We start from the raw sequence: 25,938 nt of genomic DNA on the forward strand, positions 1-25,938 counted from the left end.
TAGCTAACATTAGCAACCTAGCCACCTCATGGGCAACTTTTACTTTTTAGATAATTAGCAACAACTTACTACATTTGATCTAATTTGCAACTACTTAGCATGTTAGCTAACCCTTCCCCTAACCCTTACCTTAACCCTAACTCCTCAGCCTAACTTGAAACCTAACCTTAATCCTAATCTTAACCCCTAACCCTAACCTTAGCCCTAACCTTAACCCATAGCTCAGGCCTTAACCCTAACACTAACCCCTGACCCTAAACCCAATCCTTAGCCTAGCTAACATTAGGCACCTAGCCACCTAGCTAACGTTAGCCACAACAAATTGGAATATAATGCAAACGTCTAGCAACCCAAATATTGCATGTTCGAATCACATCACGGACAACCCCTAACCCTAACTCCTAGCCCTAGCCCTAACCTTATAATCCTAATCTTAACCCTTAACCCTTAACCCTTAACCCTAACCTTAACCCCTGACCCTAACCCTAACCCTAACCCCAACCCCTACCCTAGCTAATGTTAGCCACCTAGCCACCTAGCTAATGTGATAATGTTGAATCAATGTGCAAAATGACTGGATGTGTAAAAAGTCATCAACATAAAGGAATTAATTTTTCCAATGACAGGGTTAATATTTTTTGTTGATTTCATGTTGAATTCACGTTAGCGGACAATTCAATCAAATGTACATCAAACTAGACACTGAACTGATGGGTCATTAGCAGGCTGGCAGGCAGTTAGCAGGCAGGCATGCATGCAGGCAGTCATTCAAGAAGTTAGGTAGTTAGTAGGTAAGCAGGCAGACAGGCAGGCAGGCAGCTGGACCAAGGTGACTAGGAGTTCAAAGGGCAGAGTTCAGAGTTGATGCTTTCCAAGGTAAACCAACCCCCAAGTGGGCCATATTTATGAGGTGTTATTTTTATGGAGCGGCGGGCAACAACAGGTTTAAGAGGGCCAGTGTAACCTTACTGGGGCCAGGCCTGACCTGGACCTGGGGTGCAATAATATCTCAGGGCCACAATTAGCACAAGGGCCGCACTGAGTCAGCCCTCGCTGCATCAGACCCCCTCGGCCTCCACTGGGCCCCCACTGCTGTCTGGCCCCCCCCCGCTGACCCCCTCCTCCTGCCCCTAGACCTCATGCTCTTCATGCTCCAAGGGCAGGTCAATGCTGGCATGAAGCCAGATGCTACCTCACAGCCAGCCTTGAGTTGTCTCATATAGCAGGAGGACAAAGGAATGGACTAGAGAAGATGCGTTTGGATGAAAAGACTTATAGACTAATTGTATTTGTCTGCTCCAGTAGATTCAAAGACAGTTTGTCTTGCAACAAATGCAGTTGGTTGTAACCTAACCTTGCTCAATTCTACTTATGTTATGTCTGCTCTTGCTGTAATGACACCACCACAGCCCCTGGTTTGCATGCCCACTGCCCAGGTATGCCAACTTCCTGTTGATGCATGTGGGCATCTCAGATGACAACTGACAGTATCTTTTTAGTTCAGTTTTCATCACCTCGATGGCTGTAATGGTGTTGCAGATCTGTTGTGGCTTTTTTCACTGCTCTTTCTGACAGATGTTTCTGTCAAGTGTAACCCCCCCCCCCCCCCCCCCCCCCCCACACACACACACCATCCTCTATAGGTCTATCCAGTCCTATTGAATCACCCTGTCCATCCCCATGCCTGTTTCCATGTCCCCTCCTACCCTCCCCACACGGTCTCTCCCTGCTGCACTGTGTACTGTAGGACCCCGGCCGGCCCCGCCGCCTGCGCAGTGCTGACAGATGCTGCGATGCTGTTAGACAGAGTGAATATGCAGCAGGAGCTCACTGGCTCCAGCCACATATACTGTCACTACCACTTAGCCTCAGCCTCCAAACTAGCAATTAACTCCCAGAGCCCCCATCCCCAATGCTGGCCTATGTGGCCAAACGCAGAGCCTGGGCCCCGGGGCACGGTGACCCCCACTCTCCCCTCCCCGCAGTAACCCTCTACCCCCCACTTCACCACTCCACCCTCCCATCATCTACCCATGTCCCCTTAAGCCCCTCCGTGACACGCACATGCTCAAAGACATTGTGCCTCTGTGTGTGTCAGGCCTCTGAACTTTAGAAAAAGATGATAAAGTCAATTTGTCTGTATTTGTTCTTCAGAACCGATTGTGGTCTTACAGGGAGTCAGCTCGGTAACAGGGTGAGACATTTGTCTGCTTCAGGACTGATACGGGAGAAACATGCAGGGCCCAGCAGAGAGGTTGACAAACCATGGGTGAGCCATCACTTGGTCAGTATCCATCCCCAGTACTGCAAATGAATGTATAACAGTTACATTCATAATGACAATATTTTGGGGGGTCTGTACTTTATTTTACATGACTTCAATGAAGCGTTGCACTTTTCAGGAAAAAAACATCTTCTTACTACTGTGTGTAGAAAGTGTTATACTGGAAGCGTGCCAACTTGAATCAATCAATTTTGCTATCTCTTATGATATTTGTTTGGTCTTTAAATCTTATTAGGTAACAGTAATTTGGCCTGTGCGCCTAACATTAATCCACAGCTTTCTCTGCTTATCAAAATGAAGATGTTTTGTTGGCTCATGAATTGATCATAAATGTAACCTGTAACCCTTTGGAGATATCACTGCACATCTACAGTACATAATACATTACTATACCAAGAAGGAAAGGAATTACGTTTATTTTTAAACCCTATATTCCTCTGTGACCATCCGCAATGCAGTTGTGACACACATAGGCTCATGAGACCTGGAAGTGGAGTGTTTGACCTAAAGTCTCATGAGCAATACGAGCGACTCCCTCATCATAAGAGTCCACAGGGCTTTGGTAGAGTACACCCACCTCCTCCACCCCCACCCTCACCCCCTCCAAGGCCCTACTCCTCTCTCTAATGAGAGGTTTGGATGAGAGTCCCTATCACCTTCAGTCTTTGGCCATTAAGTTACAGGCCCCTATGCCACCGCACTCATATCCTGCCTTTTGTTTACCTCTGACTCAGACTGTGTGTGTGTGTATCTGTGTGTGTGCGTGTGTGTATACATGTGGGTGTGTATGACCCTGTTAGTGAGTGGAGGTTACTCAAAGGCTGTTGTTCAGGATCTTTCTGGTGAACTGGCATTGGGTACAGGGCTTTTGTGACATCACTCATTAACCAGGTTTATACTCTTATGTTTATGCTCTGTCGTTGGAGAACAAAAGCCTAAATGAGGGACAGGGGAACCACTTGAAAGGGCTGCTATAAACAGATCATGATGTTTTTCCCGCTATTAAGCTTCTTTGCTCGTTAGACCAATACATTTTAGGCATAACGTTCTAATTTACCCTTATTAAATGTTCAAGAAAGCTCAGGTTTCGAGACAAGATTTGAGCCCATTGTTTCTCAATAGATGATGACAAACAAAAAACAACCATTCCGTGAAATAACCATTCCACCAAATGTCCCGTTAGTTGCTTATCAGTGCGTCTCTCTTGCTAATTCAGTCAGCATGCTACAATGACTACACAGAGGAAACTATAAAGACATTTATAAGTGGCAACATTGCAGCGGTATTGCCCAAATGCAAAACATTTCTATAATCCTTCACAAACGTTCCCCGTATGAGCTCTCATCAAAGGGCTCAGGAAGTGATGTCGTGAACTGTGCCTGTGCAGACACACAACGTCCTTGGTTTCACAGGCTTCAAGGGCGTTTCATTTGAGCACAATGGCGTGATGGTCACTCTGTGATGCTAGAGGGAGTGAGACTTCTCTCTGCTTAGCTGTCAATTGCTCCATCGCTCTTTGTTGCCCACAAACTCTGAGGCATAAGGCCAGAGTGAAGGAATAGGATAGGAAAGGACAGATGCTTGTAAAATAAAGGTTTCTGAGGGCAAGGTCAAATAGATTCAGATCAGTTTGATGGTGAGGTCATAGTACAACAACAGATGTACAAGGTCAACATTACATGTACAGTGCCTTCGGAAAGTATTCAGACCCCTTTACTTTTTTCACAAAGACTTATTTTAAGGCCTCCCGGGTGGCGCAGTGGTCAAGGGTGCTGTGCTGCAGCGCCAGCTGTGCCACCAGAGACCCTGGGGTCGTGCCCAGGCTCTGTCGTAACCGGCCGTGACCGGGAGGTCCGTGGGGCGACGCACAATTGGCATAGCGTCGTCCGGGTTAGGGAGGGCTTGGCCAGTAGGGATATCCTTGTCTCATTGCGCACCAGCGACTCCTGTGGCGGGCCGGGCACAGTGCATGCTAGCCAAGGTTGCCAGGTGCATGGTGTTTCCTCCGACACATTGGTGCGGCTGGCTTCCGGGTTGGATGCGCGCTGTGTTAAAAAGCAGTGCGGCTTGGTTGGGTTGTGTATCAATGACGCATGACTTTCAACCTTCGTCTCTCCCGAGCCCATACGGGAGTTGTAGCGATGAGACAAGATAGTACTAACAATTGGATACCACGAAATTGGGAAGAAAAAAGGGAAGGAAAATAAAAAATATAAAAAAATACTTATTTTAAAATTGATTAAATTGTTCCCCCCCCTCATCAATATACCCCGTAATGACAAAGCAAAAACAGGTTTTTAGAAATGTTTGCTAATTTATAAAAAATGTTAAACATTCAATATTGCATTTACACAAGTATTCAGACCCTTTACTCAGTATTTTGTTGAATCACCTTTGGCAGCGATTTCTTGTGTATGACACCACAAGCTTGGCACACCTGTATTTGGGGAGTTTCTCCCATTCTTCTCTGCAGATCCTTTCAAGCTCTGTCAGGTTGGATGGGGAGCATTGCTGCACAGCTTTTTCAGGTCTCTCCAGAGACGTTTGATCACGTTTAAGTTTGGGCTCTGGCTGGGCCACTCAAGGACATTCAGAGACTTGTCCCCAAGCCACTGTGTGCTTAGGGTCGTTGTCCTGTTGGAAGGTGAACCTTCCCCCTCAGCCTGAGGTCCTGAGAGCTCTGGAGCAGGTTTTTCTGTAATTTGCTCCGTTCATCTTTGCCTTGATCCTGAATAGTCTCCCAGTCCCTGCCGCTGAAAAACATCCCCACAGCATGATGCTGCCCCCACCATGCTTCACCGTAGGGATGGCGTCAGGTTTTCACAGATCAGAGAATCTTGCTTCTCATGGTGAGAGAGTGGGCTGTCATGTGCCTTTTACTGAGGAGTGGCTTACGTCTGGCCACTCTACCATAAAGGCCTGATTGGTGGACTGCTGCAGAGATGGTTGTCCTTCTGGAAGGTTCTCCCATCTCCACAGAAGAGCTCTAGAGCTCTGTCAGAGTGACTATCGAGTTCTTGGTCACCTCCCTGACCAAGGCCCTTCTCACTCGAATGCTCAGTTTGGCCGGGCGGCCAGCTCTAGGAAGAGTCTTTGTCGTTCCAAACTTCTTCCAATTCAGAATTATGGAGGCCACTGTGTTCTTGGGGACCTTCAATGCTGCAGAAATGTTTTGGTACCTTTAATCTAACATACAGTATATTGTTCAATTTATGAGATTAAACTCACTTGGAAAAGACTTCCGCATAAGGCCAAGGCAACTTTGTCTTAAATCATCTAACACGAAACACTGCGGCCAGCCGATGAACCACAGATATACAGTATGATGAGGTGTTTTGCCATAAATGACCTCCTCCACTGAGAATAAGACAATGGAAAACAGATTTTACCCTGCGACCCAAGATATATGTGAGGATCATGAGCTCTCCTCTTGTCACCTCCTGTTCTTCTTCCCACAAATCACCTGTTCCCTCACGCCGCCGAGGGGTGAAAGGTCAGATTCTCACGCTTGTCCGTCATGGCGTCGTCTGAGGAGGTTCAGTGCTGTGGGCTGTGAACCAACAGGAGGAGCAGGGCGAGAAAAAACAACAACCTGCAACTAAAAAGGGAAACAGGAAGTTGCATACAATAGAGGGGACCTTTGATCCATAGCTGGGGGAAGACTTCCCCTCGGGTGCAATGTATTAATGTGAAAGTGACTCTGCCCGGCACACATTTGTTACTTCAAATAATGGGCCTAAAATTAGCACACAATGGCAGGCAGACGGGCGACACTCGCACCCAGCCATGCGCAGGAAGGGAGAGGGAGGTAATTGTATGAAAATGAGTGATTTGCTGGGGCAGAGACTTGTTGGGAGCGCCGGCTGCCTTTCCACGCCACCTCTGAGGGAGTAGCTGGAGACTAGGTCTGGCGCTGGTGGTGTCCCAAGGTCGCACTGCCGTGAACAGAGCCTGTGTTAATCTGCTGCCATGGCTGCTGTGTGTGTGTGTGTGTGTGTGTGTGTGTGTGTGTGTGTGTGTGTGTGTGTGTGTGTGTGTGTGTGTGTGTGTGTGTGTGTGTGTGTGTGTGTGTGTGTGTGTGTGTGTGTGTGTGTGTGTGTGTGTGTGTGTGTGTGCGTGCGTGCGTGCGTGTGTGTGTGTGTGTGAATAGGGGGTGGGGGCCTGTAGGAACCATTAGTGTTAGATCCATAGGGGGAGTGTGTTTCTGGTTTCAGTACACCCAAGGTCTGGATTTATTAAGCGCCGTTGGTGATTGGATGAGACATAAATGTGCCTGTAGCTCTAGGTGCTAATCCCTAAGAGGGAAAATGACTACCCAAAACACAGCAGGACTTTGAAGGTCTGTGACTATAGTTACTAAACTAACTGAGTAACTAACTGAGTTGTGATGAATGTGGAGTGGATTTCTTTCATGTTTCTGTTATTGCTGTAAGAGGGAATATTTGGTCAAACAAATATCTGAAGGATGAGTATGAGATGAACTAGTTATGTGAAATTGTACAATAGTTTTTGTGTACAAAGGAATACAAAGGAACATTGTCGAATCAATGTAATCTTGAACTGTCATATTGAGGGCCATGCCTACCCTCAAGAGCCAGTGTTTTAACATACTCTATAACCCCCGCCCCCAAGAGCAAGTGGTTTAACATACTCTATAACCCCAGGGAGGGAGCCAGTGTTTTAACATACTCTATAACCCCCAAGAGCCAGTGGACTAACATACTCTTTAACCCCCAAGAGCCAGTGGTTTAACATACTCTATAACCCCCAAGAGCCAGTGGACTAACATACTCTATAACCCCCCCAGAGCCAGTGGTTGTAGGTCAGTGGTTCTGGCTGGTTGACAGACATGCTGCTCTGGAAGCCTTCATGACCACTCGGCTGCTACCCCAGTTTCTTTAAAGAAAACGGACAATTACATCGCTCTGATGGAAAGAGGAATTGGTGTGCAAAGGTTTTACAAGGCCAAATGGAGAAAGGGCGTCTGTTGTGCATTAACTTTTTTGGATTGCAGGGAATCTTTCCCAGGTGCTGAGGTATTCCAGAGACTGTGATGGGAAGGGCCAGGAGGAGAGAGGGGGTGGAGGATGAGGTGGAGGGCTAGGTTTGAAGGGCGGTGGTGGGGTCTCGTCTTCATCTCGGCAGGCCGGGGGAACAGACGAAGGCAAGAGAGAGAGGGAGAGGGTTGATACGAGTGCAGCGAAAGCCCCCCTGTCGCCACTGCAGTAAAAAGCATGACCCCCACTTGTTCCTACTCGCACTTTTAAGAGAGGCACGAAGAGCAGGGATTACAAGATATAATTTCCAGCGAGCACTGTTCCTGAAAGTGTCTTTACGTGTCCCAAAAAAGAGCCTGCAAGTAGCTTGTTTATGTTAGTCGACTGAGAGCTGTTAAACATTTAAGTCCCGGTAACTGAAGCCAAGGGCTGGCTGTGAGTACAGTACCATGTGAGTTCCAGGCTTCTCTGGCTGAGAACAGCCTCGGGGTAGACAGGCCCCTACTGAGAAAACTTTGCATGACCTCCTGTAATGAGAACAGCAAAGTATTTCGTTCAGGGGGGGAAACCGACAACAGGACTGTTGGAGATCGTAAAATCTGTATGCCTGGCCAAGGAGGAAGAAAACATGCAGGTTTGTGTTCTTTTCCCCTTTATCGATTTGTGATCCTTTCTTTTTTTTTTTAAGCATGTGAAAACACAGAGATATGGGGCATTCTTTTTTTCCCAGGCTGACCCCATCAAAGGGCATTCTGTTTTCAGGAAAATCCAGTTTAGTATCACTGGTATTATTGTTGTTCCTAGAACCATGAGCCTTTCCTTATAGTACCTTTGGCAGGAAAACTAGAGGGTACAGCCTTTAACACAACACTGCAAGGTTACTTGGAACAAAAAGTAGTCAACAAATTATGCACAAACTGCTTACCATTTCTATTTCTAATACATTAGAGGAAAGTTGTAAACAGAAGTACCTCTTCGCAACAGTGACTTCAATAGCGACATTGTAGCTGCTACAGTAACCAACGTGGCCATGCCATCACTCAATTACTCATGGTGCCACATTGACTGTGAGGTGTTCTCCAAATCAACCATCCTCTCTGTCCAGTCCACACAGCTAACAGCCAAACAGCCTCGCTTTCTCTCTTTATTCAAAGCCATCTCATTCAGTGAGACCAAACTGTCCAGCATGGGGTTAAGGTGGGCTGTGACGGAAACAGAAATATGATTATAGATGTTGTCTGCTCGACCAGTCCCAGCTGGTTCTAGCTATTTAATAAACATGTAAACACTCTAGTTTCCCTCATTAGGTGATTGCAAAAGCTCATGCTGTCCATAAATCAAGGGCCAGGTTATCAAGGCCTGTGATCTTAACTGTACAGGGCGCCCAGCTGTCTACGCCATAGAGACTGGGAACAGCAGGCTACAAAGAATTCAATTCCCTCCGACCTTTTCTCTCATCTTTCACTCAAAGGGTACACACGACAGTCAAAGGTAAACACACAAATAGATAGTGGAACAAAATAAATGGTTTGTTTGGTATATGTGATAGATTCTAGATGACAGCATGTAAAAAAAAGTTATGTGTACTGGGTTCTACGACTTACTAGCATAGATGAATCATGTTAACTTGCTCAACAGGCTGGTCTTACCAGCAGTTTGTCAGTTTGGATGTTCCTTTGGGACTATCTGCTTCCTAAAACATATGGAGTGTAAACTCCAGAGGTTCCGTAGTGAGTGAAAGACGAAGGTAAGAGACTGCAAACGGCTGTATGTTCCCTGTACCCCTCTGTTATCCCCCTATAAAGGTTAGTACATGCAGAGTTCATGCACACTATCATTCTCCTATTTCCTAATGTAAAACAAACTTCAAAGGTTATGTATTGTACATGCTAAATGCTACTGAAACTTCCCTCTGCCTTTCTCAATAAAACTATCTCTCCTGCTCAATGCTAATTCAGCACAATGAATGAGTGTCTTTCGCTGTATGTGACATGACTAAATTAATATATATACAGTATATATAATATATATATATATACTTGTATAATGCATCAGGCCACATATATGACTGGAAAATATTTGAAGAGTTTCTTTCTAAAATACTATACATCCATTTTCAGAAATGTTGGGAAATTTGCTCTTTTTTGTTTAAAGAACTTATGAAAGAGATTGGTGTGTTTTTCCCGCATCTAATCATGGCATGCAGTTGTTAAATGACAGATGTATTCATTTGAAACCTACCACTAGATGGTTTCATTTCAGAGGGAAAAACAATCACATTTGGTTGCAAAACAAGATATATCTGCCTCACTCTCAGAGAAAAAGAAGCACTGCAAGGTTCCACACAGTCAAATTCGACAAATAATTACATTTTTATTAAATAACTGGACAAATGATTCACATTTGTGACATCAATATAAAAATCGAAATAAAATAAAAAATCAATACAGTTATATGATATCTGGGGTCTGGCCAAAAGAAGTGCAATATATAGGGAATACGGTGTCATTTGGGACAAGGTCTATCTCTAACTAAACAGTATAGCCCTTAAACTCAACTCTGAACCTCGAAGCCAGTTCCACTGCTTTTTTTCATTGTTCCCCTCTAATCAGGGACTGATTTGGACCTGACACACCAGGTGGGTGAAATCTACTTTCAGGTAGAACATAAAACCAACAGGCTTCGGACCTCGTAGGGTAAGATTTGAATACCCCTGCACTATAGCTTGAAGCTGGATTTATGATGGGTTTAATTTATATGTTAAATATACAGCATATATAACATCCCATTCCAACTAAGAAATTGACATAGCGTTTTGCTATACACTTCTAAAAGCTATGAATTCTAAATCTGAGAACAGCAATATTTTACATGCACATAAAGGTACCCATAAGCAATCATTTCTGATGCAAAAAAAAACAAATGTGAAAAATTGGTGGATATACTTTTTTGGAAATAAACTCTTCATTTGTAGAAAGCATTCTCAATGCTGTCAGGCACAAGTTTATTATAATGTACAAGAAAATCTTAGCCCAAGAGGGAATACAGTATGTATATAGTATATTTAGGGAATATAGAATATATATACTATATTTAGGGAATATAGTCTACTTGATCTGCATTCTACATGCTGTCCATAATTATGAGTTAAAAAACTGTGATACAAAAAGTTGCATTTTCTGAAAGAACATATTATGAAGTTACAGAACTCAATGCAGCGCATTGGGATCGACTAGTACTAATATTAAACAAACCACAAATGTTGAAATATCATTACGCTTTAATTTAGTTCCATTTCTAATTTATTCCTGTTTTCAAGCATGTTTTCTCCTCACGCAAAACACCAGAACTACAAAAAGGAACTGGACTGGATTCTCCCCATGTTGTTTGGCAGAAGAAGCCGGAACATTCCTCTCCTTAACTGGTGCTGCTATGTCATGCTGTCTTTCAGGCCTCGAGTATTGTGTGTTGCCTTCAGGGACGGACTACAGATACTGCCTCAGAGAGATCTCGAAGCAACACCCCTGTCATAAAAAAATCCTGTGAAGTATGATTTTATGGAAAACACATGGTTGTTTGAGCTGAAAATCTTTATGGATGCACTATTCTTCATCCCACTCCTCCATACATACCCACATACCTTTTCATGCAACATCTAGATAAAATAGTAGGAGATGGAGAGTCTATACATATGTTATGATGATTGGTATGTATAATTTGCAGTTCTCTCTTTATCATGTCATCATGTCTTTGTGATGCGAGTACAGACTCTGCATTGCAGTTCAACAGTGCTAAATCAAATAAATCATGTATGCTTGACCTGCTGTGGAAAACTGTGCGCTCCGGCATTTATGACCAGAGACCTTGCGTTTAACATGAGTCAATTGTGTATGAGATCTGGGATGAAAGACAGTCATATCTTGTGGCCTTGCTACTTCTTGAACCACACTCATTGTGGCAATATGGACACATTTCTCAGGGCTTGTATTATGTAAGTGTCATTGTTGTATTGTTTAGTTGGTGGCCAAGCACAAACGCAGCTGAAATGAAGAGTTAGGATTCTAATTTAGGCCTCTCATTACTCACAAGGCCCTGGAGAGATTCTGGTCGAAACAAAGCCGCTGGGTTTTGAACCTGTGTCATACACGCTGGACTGAGAAGGGCTGATTGCACACTGTCAAAGTTTGGTGAAAACCTATCAATTCAATGCATTAAAAAAAAAATCTGTTGCAAAAAATAGTATTCACATTTAGCAAATACTGTATTTAACATGAGTATAAAATTTGAACTATTGATATGTGTATCAACTGTAAACTGTCAAATGCATGACAGATAGGCATTGTGTTTCAGATGGAAAATGGTTAGTGGGTGGTGGGGACAGAGAGACAGGCTGGTCAGAACAGCATTGAGGTGAGTCTAACGGTTATTGACAAGCTGAGTGGGCCATCGCCACTCTTCACCTCTAATCAGTCAAGTCTTTAATCATGTCCGTGATGGGGGAGGAGCTCAACTCAACTTATTCTCCACTATTGAATTACCTCAGAATCTGATCCCACCATATGGGGCATGCTAGTTTGTGGCCACATACGACAAACACAGTCATATACACACCAAAGGAGGTTGGTGGCACCTTAATTGGGGAGGACGGGCTGGAGACGAATTAGTGGAATGGTATCAAACACATGGTTTCCATGTGGTTTGATGTCATTCAATTTGCTCCTTTCCAGCCATTATTATGATCCGTCCTCCACTCAGCAGCCTCCACTGATACACACGTGCATATGCACACACACACGCAAACGCAAATGCACACACACACACACACACACACTTACTGTTTTTCAGCGAGGAAATGGGTTAAATATTATCTCACACTGGGGAAGTATGTAATGTGTCTAATTTGGGCCCTGCTGGAGTGAGGAAGCGGAGAATATCCTGGCAACATCTTTAACCTATTCAGGCAGGACGATGTCATGATTAGAAGAGGAAATTAGGATCCCTCCTAAACCTAAACACCCTGAGGCAGTCGAGCCTCTTCCCTGGCAGGCAGATGGCTTGAGGGAGGTAGAGAGAGAGAGAGAGAGAGATTGAGAGAGAGAGGGAGATATTTCTGACCCGCGGAGCTGAGATCAAAGCACAGCGCCACTCGGCTGACACGGAGGGGCACACTTCAGGGGGATGTGTGTGTGTGTGTGTGAGTGTGTGTGTGTGTCAGCCAAACTCCAGGAATCCCCACCATCTTCCTCCTACATCAGCCAGCCCCCATGTCAAACATAACGTTCCATTAGAGATATGTGGTCCCATCTCATCCCTCTCTCCCACGCCCACCACACCACACACTCCCCTGCTCACACATCACCCCTCCTCCCTTCCTCCCTCCATCTCCCCACCACACACCCACTTCCCTTTCAACTCTGAACCCCTGTCCGCTAAATAAACCAGGCTGCGATGCTCCATCCGCTTCCTTACCTTCCCTCCGATGAGAGAGAGTGAGAGGGGTGATGAGGTGAAGGAGACAGAGAGCAGAGAGAGGAGGGGAGAATCGTGCCGCTCCGCTCCACACACATGCTGATGCTTACTCATGGGACTCCCTCCACTGTACACAGAGAGACAGAGCACAAGGCACTTTTACATCCACATACACACATGTAGCTCCATCTCTCCTTGCCAAAACCCCAGGGCTTCTAAATGTTCCAAATGAGAGGGTGTGAGGATGAAGGGGTGATGTATGGATCCGGTTTGGTGCGTTTTGGGAGAGGTCACTGTCTACCATGCCTGGGACATGACTTGTAATGACTCCTCATGCCTCCCATTGTAATTACCGGGGCTCTTCTTCACTCTGGAGAGGCTCCAAGACAGGCACAAGATCCTCAGCCAGCAGACAGCCCGGCCCTGGGAGTGCCTGAGAGCCCTAGTGCATATGATTGTTTCTCTAGCCTAGCATCACTTCACTGGGTGTTTTCCCAGTCCCATGTGCATGATGGATGATTTTATTATTATTCCTTCTTACCAGACCCTCCAACAAGCCACAGCATTGGGAGATACTCGGGCTGCATGGCATGAAAGTCCCTGGTCTGTTTTCTGCATCATTAGCTTTTGTCTCAGAGAGGAAGAGGGTGCACACCATTTACCTCTGAGGTCATGTCCCCAATGTGAACTTTGAATCGGTGGCAGTAGAGTCAGGTTATTCACCAGACAGCATAATAAGCTACTGTACTCACAGGCGGCGTACAGCTAGTTAAAATGCTATTGTTGTTACGCAAGTGACATCTGCTAGTTTAACCCAGACTCATATCTCAAGGCAATTCTCACAATATGGTCAGGTTATAACAGGTGAATAATTACTTTGGGTTTATTTGGGTTATCACAGTAGAACAAGGAATTAATGACAATATAACATTAACATTTGTGAGGAATTTACATTACATTTTTTATTATACCTTTCCAAATTAAAGGGCATGCCAGTGGATAAATCTCTTAGCTTGATTGCGATGCACTAGAACTACATGTTAAGCATTTAATTAAATGCAATTTGGGTTTACAAGTTAAGGTTACGGCCACATGTCTCACAATACACCACACAAATCACTTTGTTTCCATGTCTTCCCTTTGCCCCTCTACAGTGTGTTCAAACAAGCCTTGCCTGAGGCCAGCAGGACAGTGAGGGAATCACTTCAAAAGGTTTAAAGGCTCACATTTCCTCCCCTCACGACACATAACTCACCCTGCCATGTCACCTTCACAGCGCGGAATATGTTCTCGCCCCAAACTAAAACAAACAACACATAATTCTCCATCAACATCGTCTCCAACAGACAGAACATGGAGGCCAGGAATTAGGGGAAGACAGTTGAATCCCTTTGCAGCCAATCAAATCTCTCTAGGGGTGGAGTGAACTCAGGTGTTAGATATTTCAATTAGAAAATGATTTACGCTGCGAAACACTAAGTTCACTGACTTCTTCTGTAAATAACAATGATATTTTGACAGGAGTAATGATTTAGCACGTTAACAGGGACAAATATACACAGTAACTTGAGGCACACAAGAGGCTATAACATTAATCAACAATGCAGTTTTAAGAAATAAGTGTAAAGTAAAATATGGATAAGTAAAAAATAAAAAATATTACAAATAGTTAAAGAGCAGCAGTAATATATCAGTAGCGAGGTTATATACAGGGGGTACCAGTACAGAGTCAATGAGCGGGGGCACAGGTTAGTCGAGGTTATTGAGGTAATATGTACAGCTGAAGTCGGACGTTTACATATACCATAGCCAAGTACATTTAAACTCAGTTTTTCATAATTCCTGACATTTAATCATAGTAAAAAGTCCCTGTTTTAGGTCAGTTAGGGTCACCACTTTATTTTAAGAATGTGAAATGTCAGAGTGATATTAGAGAGAATGATTTATTTCAGCTTTTATTTCTTTCATCACATTCCCAGTGGGTCAGAAGATTACATGCACTCAATTAGTATTTGGTAGCTTGCCTTTAAATTGTTTAACTTGGGTCAAACGTTCCAGGTAGCCTTCCACAAGCTTTCCACAATAAGTTGGGTGAATTTTGGCTCATTCCTCCTGACAGAGTTGGTGTAGTCAGGTTTGTAGGCCTCCTTGCTCGCACACGCTTTTTCAGTTCTGCCCACAAATGTTCGTGGTATTGAGGTCAGGGCTTTGTGATGGCAACTCCAATACCTTGACTTTATTGTTCTTAAGCCATTTTGCCACAACTTTGGAAGTATGCTTCGGGTCATTGTCCATTTGGAAGACCCATTTGCGACCAAGCTTTATCTTCCTGACTGATGTCTTGAGATGTAACCAGACAGGCTAGTTGAGAACAAGTTCTCATTTGCAACTGCGACCTGGCCAAGATAAAGCAAAGCAGTGTGACACAGACAACAACACAGAGTTACACATGGAGTAAACAATAAACAAGCCAATCACACAATAAACAAGTCAATGACACAGTAGAGAAAAGAAAGTCTATATACAGTGTGTGCAAAAGGCATGAGGAGGTAGGCAATAAATAGGCCATAGGAGCGAATAACTACAATTTAGCAGATTAACACTGGACTGATAAATGAGCAGATGATGATGTGCAAGTAGAGATACTGGTGTGCAAAAGAGCAGAAAAGCAAATAAAATAAAAACAGTATGGGGATGAGGTAGGTAGATTGGGGGGGGGCTATTTGCAGATGGACTATGTACAGCTGCAGCGATCGGTTAGCTGCTCAGATAGTTGATGTTTAAAGTTGGTGAGGGAAATAAAAGTCTCCAACTTCAGCAATTTTTGCAATTCGTTCCAGTCACTGGCAGCAGAGAACTGGAAGGAAAGGCGGCCAAATGGGGTGTTGGCTTTGGGGATGATAAGTGAGATATCCCTGCTGGAACGTGTGCTACGAGTGGGTGTTGTTCTCGTGACCAGTGAACTGAGATGAGGCGGAGCTTTACCTAGCATATACTTATAGATGACCTGGAGCCAGTGGGTCTGGTGATGAATATGTAGAGCGGGCCAGCCGACTAGAGCATACAGGTCGCAGGGGTGGGTGGTATAAGGTGATTTGGTAACAAAACGGATGGCACTGTGATAGACTACATCCAATTGGCTGAGTAGAGTGTTGGAAGTTTTTTGTAGATGACATCACCGAAGTCGAGGAACGGTAGGATAGTCAGTTTTATGGGGGTAAGTTTGGCGGCGTGAGTGAAGGAAGCTTTGTTGCGAAAGCCGATTCTAGATTTGATTTTGGATTGGAGAGTTTACAGTCTAGCCAGACACCTAGGTATTTAAAGTTGTCCACATATTCTAGGTCGGAACCATCCAGGGTGGTGATGCTAGTCGGGCGGGTGCGGGCAGCGAACGGTTGAAAAGCATGCATTTGGTTTTACTAGCGTTTAAGAGCAGTTGGAGGCCCCGGAATGAGTGTTGTATGGCATTGAAGCTCGTTTGGAGGTTAGTTAGCACAGTGTCCAAGGAAGGGCCAGAAGTATACAGAATGGTGTCGTCTGTGTAGAGGTGGATCAGGGAATCGCCCGCAGCAAGAGCGACATCATTGATACTTTCAGAGAAAAGAGTCGGCCCGAGAATTGAACCCTGTGGTACCCCCATAGAGACTGCCAGAGGTCCGGACAACATTCCCTCCGATTTGACACACTGAACTCTGTCTGCAAAGTAGTTGGTGAACCAGGCGAGGCAGTCATTAGAAAAACCAAGGCTATTGAGCCTGCCGATATGAATACGGTGATTGACAGAGTCGAAAGCCTTGGCCAGGTCCATGGCCAGGTCTCAGCCGGATTGCACGACTGGATTGCACAGCACTGTCTTTTATCGCTGGCGGTTATGATATCGTTTAGTACCATGAGCGTGGCTGAGGTGCACCCATGACAAGCTCGGAAGCCGGATTGCACAGCGGAGAAGGTACGGTGGGATTCGAAATGGTCAGTGATCTGTTTATTAACTTGGCTTTCGAATACTCTATATAGGCAGGGCAGGAGGGATATAGGTCTGTAACAGTTTGGGTCTAGGGTGTCACCCCCTTTGAAGACAGAACGCATCTCCTTTCTGAGCAGTATGACGGTTGCGTGGTTTTAATACTTGCGTACTATTGTTTGTACAGATGAACATGGTACCTTCAGGCGTTTGGAAATTGTTTCCAAAGATGAACCAGACTTGTGGAGATCTACAATTTTTTTCCTGAGGTCTTGGCTGATTTCTTTTGATTTTCTCATCATGTCAAGCAAAGAGGCACTGAGTTTGAAGGTAGGCCTTGAAATACATCCACATGTACACCTCCAATTTACTCAAATTATGTCAATTATCCTATCAGAAGCTTCTAAAGCCATGACATATTTTTCTGGAATTATCCAAGCTGTTTAAAGGCACTGTCAATTTAGTGTATGTAAACTTCTGACCCACTGGAATTGTGTTAGAAGTGAAATAATCTGTAAACAATTGTTGGAAAAATTATGTGTCATGCAAAATGTAGATTTCCTAACACACTTGCCAAAACTATAGTTTGTTAACAAGAAATGTGGTTGAAAAACTAGTTTTAATGACTCCAACCTAAGTGTATGTAAACTTCCGATTGCATCTGTACATGTAGGTAGAGTTAGTGACCATGCATAGATATTAACCAGAGAGTAGCAGCAGCGTAAAATATTTGGTGGGCGACAATACAAACAGTCTGGGTAGCCATTTGATTAGCTGTTCAGGAGTCTAATGGCTTCGGGGTAGAAGCTGTTGAGAAGCCTTTTGGACCTAGACTTAGGCTCGGGTACCGCTTGCCGTGTGGTATCAGAGAGAACAGTCTATGAGTAGGGTGGATAGGGTCTTTGACAATTTTTAGGGCCCCCCTCTGACACCGCCTGGTATAGAGGTCCTGAATGGCAGGAAGCTTGGCCCCAGTGATGTACTGGGCCGTACGCACTACCCTCTGTAGTGCCTTGTGGTCGGAGGCCAAGCAGTTGCCATACCAGGCAGGGATGCAACCAGTTAGGATGCTCTCGATGGTGGAGGTGTAGTTTTTGAGAATCTGAGGACCAATGCCAAATCTTTTCAGTCTCCTGAGGGGGAATAGGCTTTGTTGTGCCCTCTTCACGACTGTCTTGGTGTGTTTGGACCATGATAGTTTGTTGGTGATGTGGACACCAAGGAACATGAAGCTCTCAACCTGCTCCACTTCAGCCCTGTTGATGAGAATGGGGGCGTGCTTGGTCCTCCTTTTCCTGTATTCCACAATCATCTCATTTGTCTTGATCACGTTGAGGCACCACACGGCCAGGTCTCTGACCTCCTCCCTGTAGGCTGTCTCATCGTTGTCGGTGATCAGGCCTACCACTTTTGTGTCATCTGCAAACTTAATGATGGTGTTGGATTAGTGCCTGGCTATGCAGGCGTGGGTGAACAGGGAGTACAGGAGGGGACTGACCACGCACCCCTGAGGGGCCCCTGTGTTGAGGATCAGCGTGGCACATGTGTTGTTACCTACCCTTACCACCTGGGGGAGGCCTGTCAGGAAGTCCAGTATCCAGTTGCAGAGGGAGGTGTTTAGTCCCAGGGTCCTTAGATGTGGGATGAGCTTTGAGGGCACTATGGTGTTGAACGCTGAGTCAATGAATAGCATTCTCACGTAGGAGTTCCTTTTGTCCAGATGGGAAAGGGCAATGTGGAGTGCAATAGAGATTGCAGCATCTGTGGATCTGTTGGTGCGGTATGCAAATTGGAGTGGGTCTAGGGTTTCTGGGATAATGGTGTTGATGTCAGACATGACCAGCCTTTCAAAGCATTTCTTGGCTACAGACGTGAGTGCTACGGGTCGGTAGTAATTTAGCCAGGTTACCTTAGTGTTCTTGAGCACAGGGACTATGGTGGTCTGCTTGAAACATGTTGGTATTACAGACTCAGTAAGGGAGAGGTTGTATTTGTATTTGTATTTATTGTGGATCCCCATTAGCTGCTGCCAAAGCAGCAGCTACCCTTCCTGGGGTCCAGCAAAATTAAGGCAGTTTATACAATTTTGTGTGTGTGTGTGCGTATGCGCCAAAGTTTGTGTTGCTTCATAGTCCCCTCTGTTCCATAAGGTGTTTTTTAAATCTTTTTTATTTTAAATTTTAAATTTTACTGCTTGCGTCAGTTACTTGATGTGGAATAGAGTTCCATGTAGTCATGGCTCTATGTAGTACCGTGTGCCTCCCATAGTGTGTTCTGGACTTGAGGACTGTGAAGAGACCTCTTGTGGCATGTCTTGTGGGGTATGCATGGGTGTCCGAGTTGTATGCCAGTAGTTTAGACATACAGCTGGGTGCATTCAACATGTCAATACCTCTCATAAATAAAAGTAGTGATGAAGTCAATCTCTCCTCCACTTTCAGCCAGGAGAGATTGACATGCATATTATTAATATTAGGTTGAAAATGTCAGTGAAGACACTTGCCAGTTGGTCAGCGCATGCTTGGAATACACGTCCTGGTAATGGTCCTTGTGAATGTTAGAGTACCTCTCCTTGAAAGCGGCAGCTCTACCCTTTAGCTCAGTGCGGATGTTGCCTGTAATCCATGGCTTCTGGTTGGGGTATGTACTGTACATACGGTCACTGTGGGGACGACATCATCGATACACTTATTGATGAAGCCAGTGATTGATGTGGTGTATCCCAGAACATATTCCCGTCTGTGATAGCAAAACAGTCCTGTAGCTTAGAATCTGCGTCATCTGACCGCTTCTTTATTGACCGAGTGACCGGTGCTTCCTGCTTTAGTTTTTGTTGTAAGCAGGAATCAGGAGGATAGATTTATGGTCAGATTTGCCAAATGGAGGGCGAGGGAGAGCTTTGTACGTGTCTCTTTGTATGTGTCTCTGTGTGTGGAGTAAAGGTGGTCTAGAGTTTTTTTTTCTGTTGTTGCACATTTAATATGCTGGTAGAAATGAGGTAAAACCGATTTAAGTTTCCCTGTATTAAATTCCCTGGCCACTAGGAGCGTCGCCTCTGGATGAGCATTTTCCTGTTTGCTTATGGCCTTATACAGCTCATTGAGTGTGGACTTAGTACCAGCATCAGTTTGTCGGGGTAAATAGACAGCTACGAATAATATAGATGAAAACTTTCTTGGTAAATAGTGTGGTCTACAGCTTATCATGAGATACTCTACTTCAGGCGAGCAAAACCTCAACACTTCCTTAATATTACATTTTGTGCACTAGCTGTTGTCTGCAAATATACACAGACCGCCACCCCTTTTCTTACCAGAAGCTGCTGTTCTATCTTGCTGGTGCAGTGTAAACCCCAGCAGCTGTATTTAATCCATCTCGTCGTTCAGCCACAACTCGGTGAAACACAAGATATTACAGTTTTTAATGTCCCATTGGTAGGATTTTCATGATCGTAGCTCGTCTATTTTGTTATCCAATGATTGTACGTTGGCTAATAGGACTGATGGTAAAGGCAGATTGCCCACTTGCCTTCGGATCCTTACAAATCACCCTGACCTACGTCCTCGATATCTCTGTCTCTTTCTCCTGTGAATGATGGGGATGTGAGACTGATTTGATCCTCAGTGGAAGCAAAGCTCTGAAGCCCCACGCTGCTCAACATCCTGAGTTTGTTTAGACCAGACCCCTGACTTCCTCTTCCTGTAAAGAAGGAGGGATGATGGGAGAGGGGGGGGTGTATGGTACAGGATACACCCCCCCTGCCTCACCAATTTTATCTGACCTCTGGATGAGCTCTCACTGGGAACTAATTCCTTTGGCACATGCAGCTCTGGAAGCCATTTTCCGTCAATGAGTGAGAGTGATTGGGCCTGGTTGTGGCCCATGAGTGGCTGATCTGTCAGTCAGACCAATTGGACAGAGGATGGAAGAGGAAGGTGTGTTTGGAGTTAGCTGGGCTGGCTAGACTGGGCCAGGGCAGGCAGGCGGTGGGGGCCTAGGAGGGGCGGAGCCACTGGTGTCAGGGATGATTAGAGGAACCGCCTGCCTGGTCCCCAGACGCAGCACACATCACACACACCAGACACAGCCGGGTGCCAAGGGGCCTCACGGGGAAGCAATCTGCAGACAATGATCTCATCAGGGGCCGAGTGGTCAGATGTGACAGCGGGGCGGGGAAACGGTTCCTTGGGATTCAGGCTTAGGAGCCTCTCCATGCATCCTAATGGGAGAAGAGATGGATCCTGGGAAGTGTAGGGAGAGGCCGAGGAGGGAGAGTTAGGAGGGATTTCTCTTTGATTTACTGCAGATTCCCTGCTAGTGAGTAGTGCTGCCAGTACTGTCAGAAAATTACCTTGACCCGAGCTCCCTCCTAATAAGGAAGAAAGAAAAGGATCTAATGTCTTAGGAGCACACTTTTTGTCAGAGAATCACAGAGAGCTTTTTGGAAAATGTGACATGGCTGCCAAGTGTAATTTCACTCCAACACACTACCATAGCATGGCTCTGCCGTTAGCCCTTCAAAAGCCCACATGATCACACTCACTGCGATTATATAAGACACAACTGTCATTCCTGGTCAAACTTTAATCAAATAGGAATTTCATTCACCTCTGAAAGACTCAGGAGGTAACCGATGGAAAGAATTTTAAGGTGAGAAAGTGATTTACTAAGTACAACACGAGAGGTGACGTACTGTAGTGTAGAGTAATGTTGAGAGAGCTTGGTAAATACAGCACATTGTTGAAGACGTGGTTTAGGGAATGTGAAGATGAAGACACATGCTTGTAGTTTTGACAACATGTTGATCAGAGACCAAGAGAACCAGCATGTGACTTCCCGTTAACATAACAGTTCCTATTGATTTTAGAGAACGGCGCCGGTGGGGATGGCCGCCGTTTTACAGGCTCCTGAACTCTGCATTGTTGGTTAAGGGATCGTGAGTAAGTATTTCACGGTAAGGTCTGCTGACAGTTGCACTGTTGTATTTGGAGCATGTGACAAATAATTATTTGATTTCATGTTGTCTACTCTATCAAGCATTAATAATGAATTGATTAATCAGATGTATTTTAACGAGTGGAAACAATTCAAGTTACAAAGGATGTGCTTAAAATCATAAGAACATTTGAAAGTCACACAATGCCAAACATACCTGGAACCTGATGACCGCTGGTACACCTAAGCACCAGACATAGCGGTAGGGTGACAGGGCCTGGAGTGAATTGTGTGTGTGTGTCGTCTGCATGCGCATCCGTGCATGTGTGTGTCTGCCGTGTATGTGTCTGCGACTTTGTGTGTGTGTGTTGTCACATGATGTGTGTTGAGGTTGTCTGGGAGATTCCTCTGGGCTGTAAAGTGGGCGCCATGGCTCTCCTAAGACCCTGAGGAGCTGTCAGTCAAAGACATGAAATATTCAGCAGGCCTTTATCTCCTGCACCGGGGGGCGCTGGGCAGAGTGAAGGCGCCAAACTACCTGCCTACCTCTCTCACTTGCTCGCAATATGTTTCTCTCTTTCTACCTCGTCTTTTCTCTCTGTCAGTCTCTCTTAATACCTATTTTTGTCTCTATTTCTCTACTTCTTGTCTTTATAGTAATTTCACCCCTATCTCACCCTCTTCTCGCTTTCACTCTCTTTACCCCAATCTCATCCTCCTCTCTTTCACTCTCTTTGCCCCATCTCACCCTCTTCTCTCTTCCACTCTCTTTGCCCCTATCTCACCCTCTTCTCTCTTCCACTCTCTTTGCCCCTATCTCACCCTCCTCTCTCTTTCACTCTCTTTGCCCCTATCTCACCCTCTTCTCTCTCACTCTCTTTCTCCCTATGTGGCTTCAGGGCATTAGGAGAGATGTGGTTTTCTGTGTGTGCACTTGTGTGTGTGGTATCTTGCAAACCATGAGTGTGTGTGTGTGGTCAGGGACCATTCAGTCAGTGTGTTAGATCCCTCCACCACAGACTGCCACCGTGGAGCAAAAACAACAGCCTGAGGTGAGCAGATAAAGGCTGCCTCCCTCCTCCCTCTCTCCCTCTGTCTCAATCTCTCTCGCCTTTTCTCGGGCCTCCCTTCATTTCTCTCCCTCTCCATCCCTCCCTTGTTGTCTGTGATGGTATCTATGCATGACTGTCATGCACCATGGAACAATAAATTGGGATTTTACTGGGGACTACCTCATATAGAAAGGTATGAGGCTTAGCTCTGACAAATGGGGATTAGAGAAGTGCTACTGTTGTTATGACAGAAGCCATGTCAGTTAGTCTCACACAAAATCCTGGCATATTTCATGTGGAAAAAACAGACAGATCAAATTGTACAGACTCATTCTTTCAGCCTGGCCTCAGAGACATACAATATGTACATTATGTAATAGTCTAGTTACGATTAAAAATGAAAGTAGGGAGGATGGTCGAGAGGATGGGTTGGTGTAATCCGCTACCGTCTAACATGTTCCACCTGCTATGTAAATTGACCCAATCTTTGTTGTTTTCATTCTCCTAAACTTTGTCATTAGTTCCACTAACAGCCAACGTAATTCTCATTTGTTATTATGGCAACAAGCAACCTGGTCTCCAATTCATATTGTATGACCGGGTAAGATGTATAATACTATACATCCTCTAATTGGTATGATATCGTACGACCGCTATTCCATTCATAATGTAACGTAACATATCATACTCAACGGAGTGTTACAAATGTACATACAGAATGATACGAATTGCCCTGAGACCACATTGATTCTTTAGACTCAAACAGATTTGCCATGTATGTAGTATAATGTACAGGGATCACACCCTCAATTTCTTTATGGATAACTACTGTACACCTCTTTACCCCAAAGGATATCACCTTCATGGGCAAGTTTAACTGGTATTAATTGGTATTAATTCCATAGCTCTATGTGCTGTAATTTGATCAGGCTTTACTGTGCTTTAGCCAACTGTACAGGATCAGCTAGTCTGTTACTGCACATATAGCAATAGAGGCAGTATGCGCTGAGTACTCAAATCCAGGAGAGTCTATGGATGGCGCCACCATTAGTCCAATCTCCCCCAGCCCCTACCCTCTGTGGAACACTCAGGCCCAGGGTGCCGGAATTACACCCAGCACCCAGCGAGACAACAGATCAATGGGCCGATTGGGCAGCTCTTCCCTGTATTGATAGAGCAACTTGGGCTCCAGAAGTGGCCATTAATCCCAGCAGTTTATCAGTTTATCAGGACCCTGCCGGCTACAATCTAGACACATCTACACAAACAGACACACAGGCAGCTACCCACTTGCACACACACACAGATGCAGACATGTATGTGCGCACACACACACACACACACACACACACACACACACACACACACGCACATGCAGACACCCATGCACCACGCGCGCACGCACGCACGCACACACACACCCACCTCTCATCCCTTTTCCAGAACGCGGCGTCAATTGCATTACCTCGGGTGTTAGTGTGGCTATAGAGTTGCCTTGTTTTAGCCGCGCGGCTGTAATCGTATCCAGTGGCCTGCTTGGCCCGGGCTGCTATGGCAGACATTGAGTCTGACCAGAGCGTGGCATTGATTCTAATGGGCTTTTTAGGGCCCTAATGATGGGAATCTGTTCACGCCTCACTTGTCTCGCCTAATTAAGCTGCAGAAACAATGAGTCCATTCACACTGGCTCATGTTACCTTTCTCCCCTCTGCTTCTATTTCTTCCCACCCCACCCCAACACCAGCCCAGCTCCCAGCTCCCAGCCAAGCTCCTAGCCCAGGACCCAGCCCAGCGTCCAGCTCCCGGCCCAGCTCTCGGCACAGCTCCCAGCCCAGCGCCCAGCTCCCGGCCCAGCTCCCAGCCCAGCACCCAGCCCAGCGTCCAGCACCCGGCCCAGCTCCCAGCCCAGTGTCCAGCTCCCGTCCCAGCTCCCAGCCCAGCCCAGCTCCCAGCCCAGCTCCCAGCCCAGCACCCAGCCCAGCGTCCAGCTCCCAGCCCAGCTCCCAGCCCAGCACCCAGCACCCAGCCCAGCATCCAGCTCCCGGCCCAGCTCCCAGCCCAGCCCCCAGCCTAGCGCCCAGCACCCAGCCCAGCGCCCAGCTCCCGGCCCAGCGCCCAGCTCCTGGCCCAGCTTCCAACCCAGCTCCCAGCCCAGTGCCCAGCTCCCGGCCCAGCTCCCAGCCCAGCTCCCAGCCTAGCGCCCAGCACCCAGCCCAGCGCCCAGCTCCCGGCCCAGCTCCCAGCCCAGCTCCCAGCCTAGCGCCCAGCACCCAGCCCAGCGCCCAGCTCCCGGCCCAGCTCCCAGCCCAGCACCCAGCCCAGCGTCCAGCACCCGGCCCAGCTCCCAGCCCAGTGTCCAGCTCCCATCCCAGCTCACAGCCCAGCTCCCAGCCCAGCTCCCAGCCCAGCACCCAGCCCAGCGTCCAGCTCCCAGCCCAGCTCCCAGCCCAGCACCCAGCACCCAGCCCAGCATCCAGCTCCCGGCCCAGCTCCCAGCCCAGCCCCCAGCCTAGCGCCCAGCACCCAGCCCAGCGCCCAGCTCCCGGCCCAGCGCCCAGCTCCCGGCCCAGCTTCCAACCCAGCTCCCAGCCCAGTGCCCAGCTCCCGGCCCAGCTCCCAGCCCAGCTCCCAGCCTAGCGCCCAGCACGCAGCCCAGCGCCCAGCTCCCGGCCCAGCTCCCAGCCCAGCTCCCAGCCTAGCGCCCAGCACCCAGCCCAGCGCCCAGCTCCCGGCCCAGCGCCCAGCGCCCAGCTCCCGGCCCAGCGCCCAGCTCCCAGCCCAGCTTCCAGCCCAGCTCCCAGCCCAGCACCCAGCCCAGCGTCCAACTCCCAGCCCAGCTCCCAGCCCAGCATCCAGCCCAGCGTCCAGCTCCCAGCCCCCAGCCCAGCCAGCCATCAACAGGATGTGACTCTGGAGCCACTACCATCCCCAGCTGTCGTCCATATATTTAACAACTCATAACGCTGTTGGTGTTTTCATTTCTCCAGATATTTTTGTCTTCAAGCACTTTCCGTTGAACAACACCCTGGCTGGTTGAAACGATTGCCCAATTTCCTCCTAAACTGTCAACTGTAACTTATTGTCTCTATTCAAATTCTTCCATGGGTGATTCACTTGGAGATAAAGGCCTTGCACCACATTCCACTCAGGGATGTTTGTGTACATATGCTTTTAGCAGGGCACTTAACTCACAGGGTTAGATCTATAACACGATAATGGCTGGGCGGGTGAAGGCAATGG

At 46.5% G+C, this 25,938-nt stretch overlaps 1 protein-coding gene across 1 annotated transcript; it reads left to right on the top strand.

The window, feature by feature from the left end:
• The first annotated feature begins 24,366 nt into the window (after nucleotides 1–24,366).
• Nucleotides 24,367–25,335, top strand: LOC116358231 (vegetative cell wall protein gp1-like). Its single transcript, XM_031808752.1, has one exon. It carries the CDS (start codon nucleotides 24,367–24,369, stop codon nucleotides 25,333–25,335), a length of 969 nt encoding a protein of 322 aa, XP_031664612.1.
• The last annotated feature ends 603 nt before the right edge of the window (nucleotides 25,336–25,938 follow it).

This window comes from Oncorhynchus kisutch, linkage group LG29 (genome assembly GCF_002021735.2).
Source record: "Oncorhynchus kisutch isolate 150728-3 linkage group LG29, Okis_V2, whole genome shotgun sequence".
Taxonomy (NCBI): domain Eukaryota; kingdom Metazoa; phylum Chordata; class Actinopteri; order Salmoniformes; family Salmonidae; genus Oncorhynchus; species Oncorhynchus kisutch.

What these genes read in the sequence shown, in the direction of transcription:
- LOC116358231 (XM_031808752.1), top strand. Translation starts at nt 24,367, where the DNA reads ATGAGTCCATTCACACTGGCTCATGTTACCTTTCTCCCCTCTGCTTCT.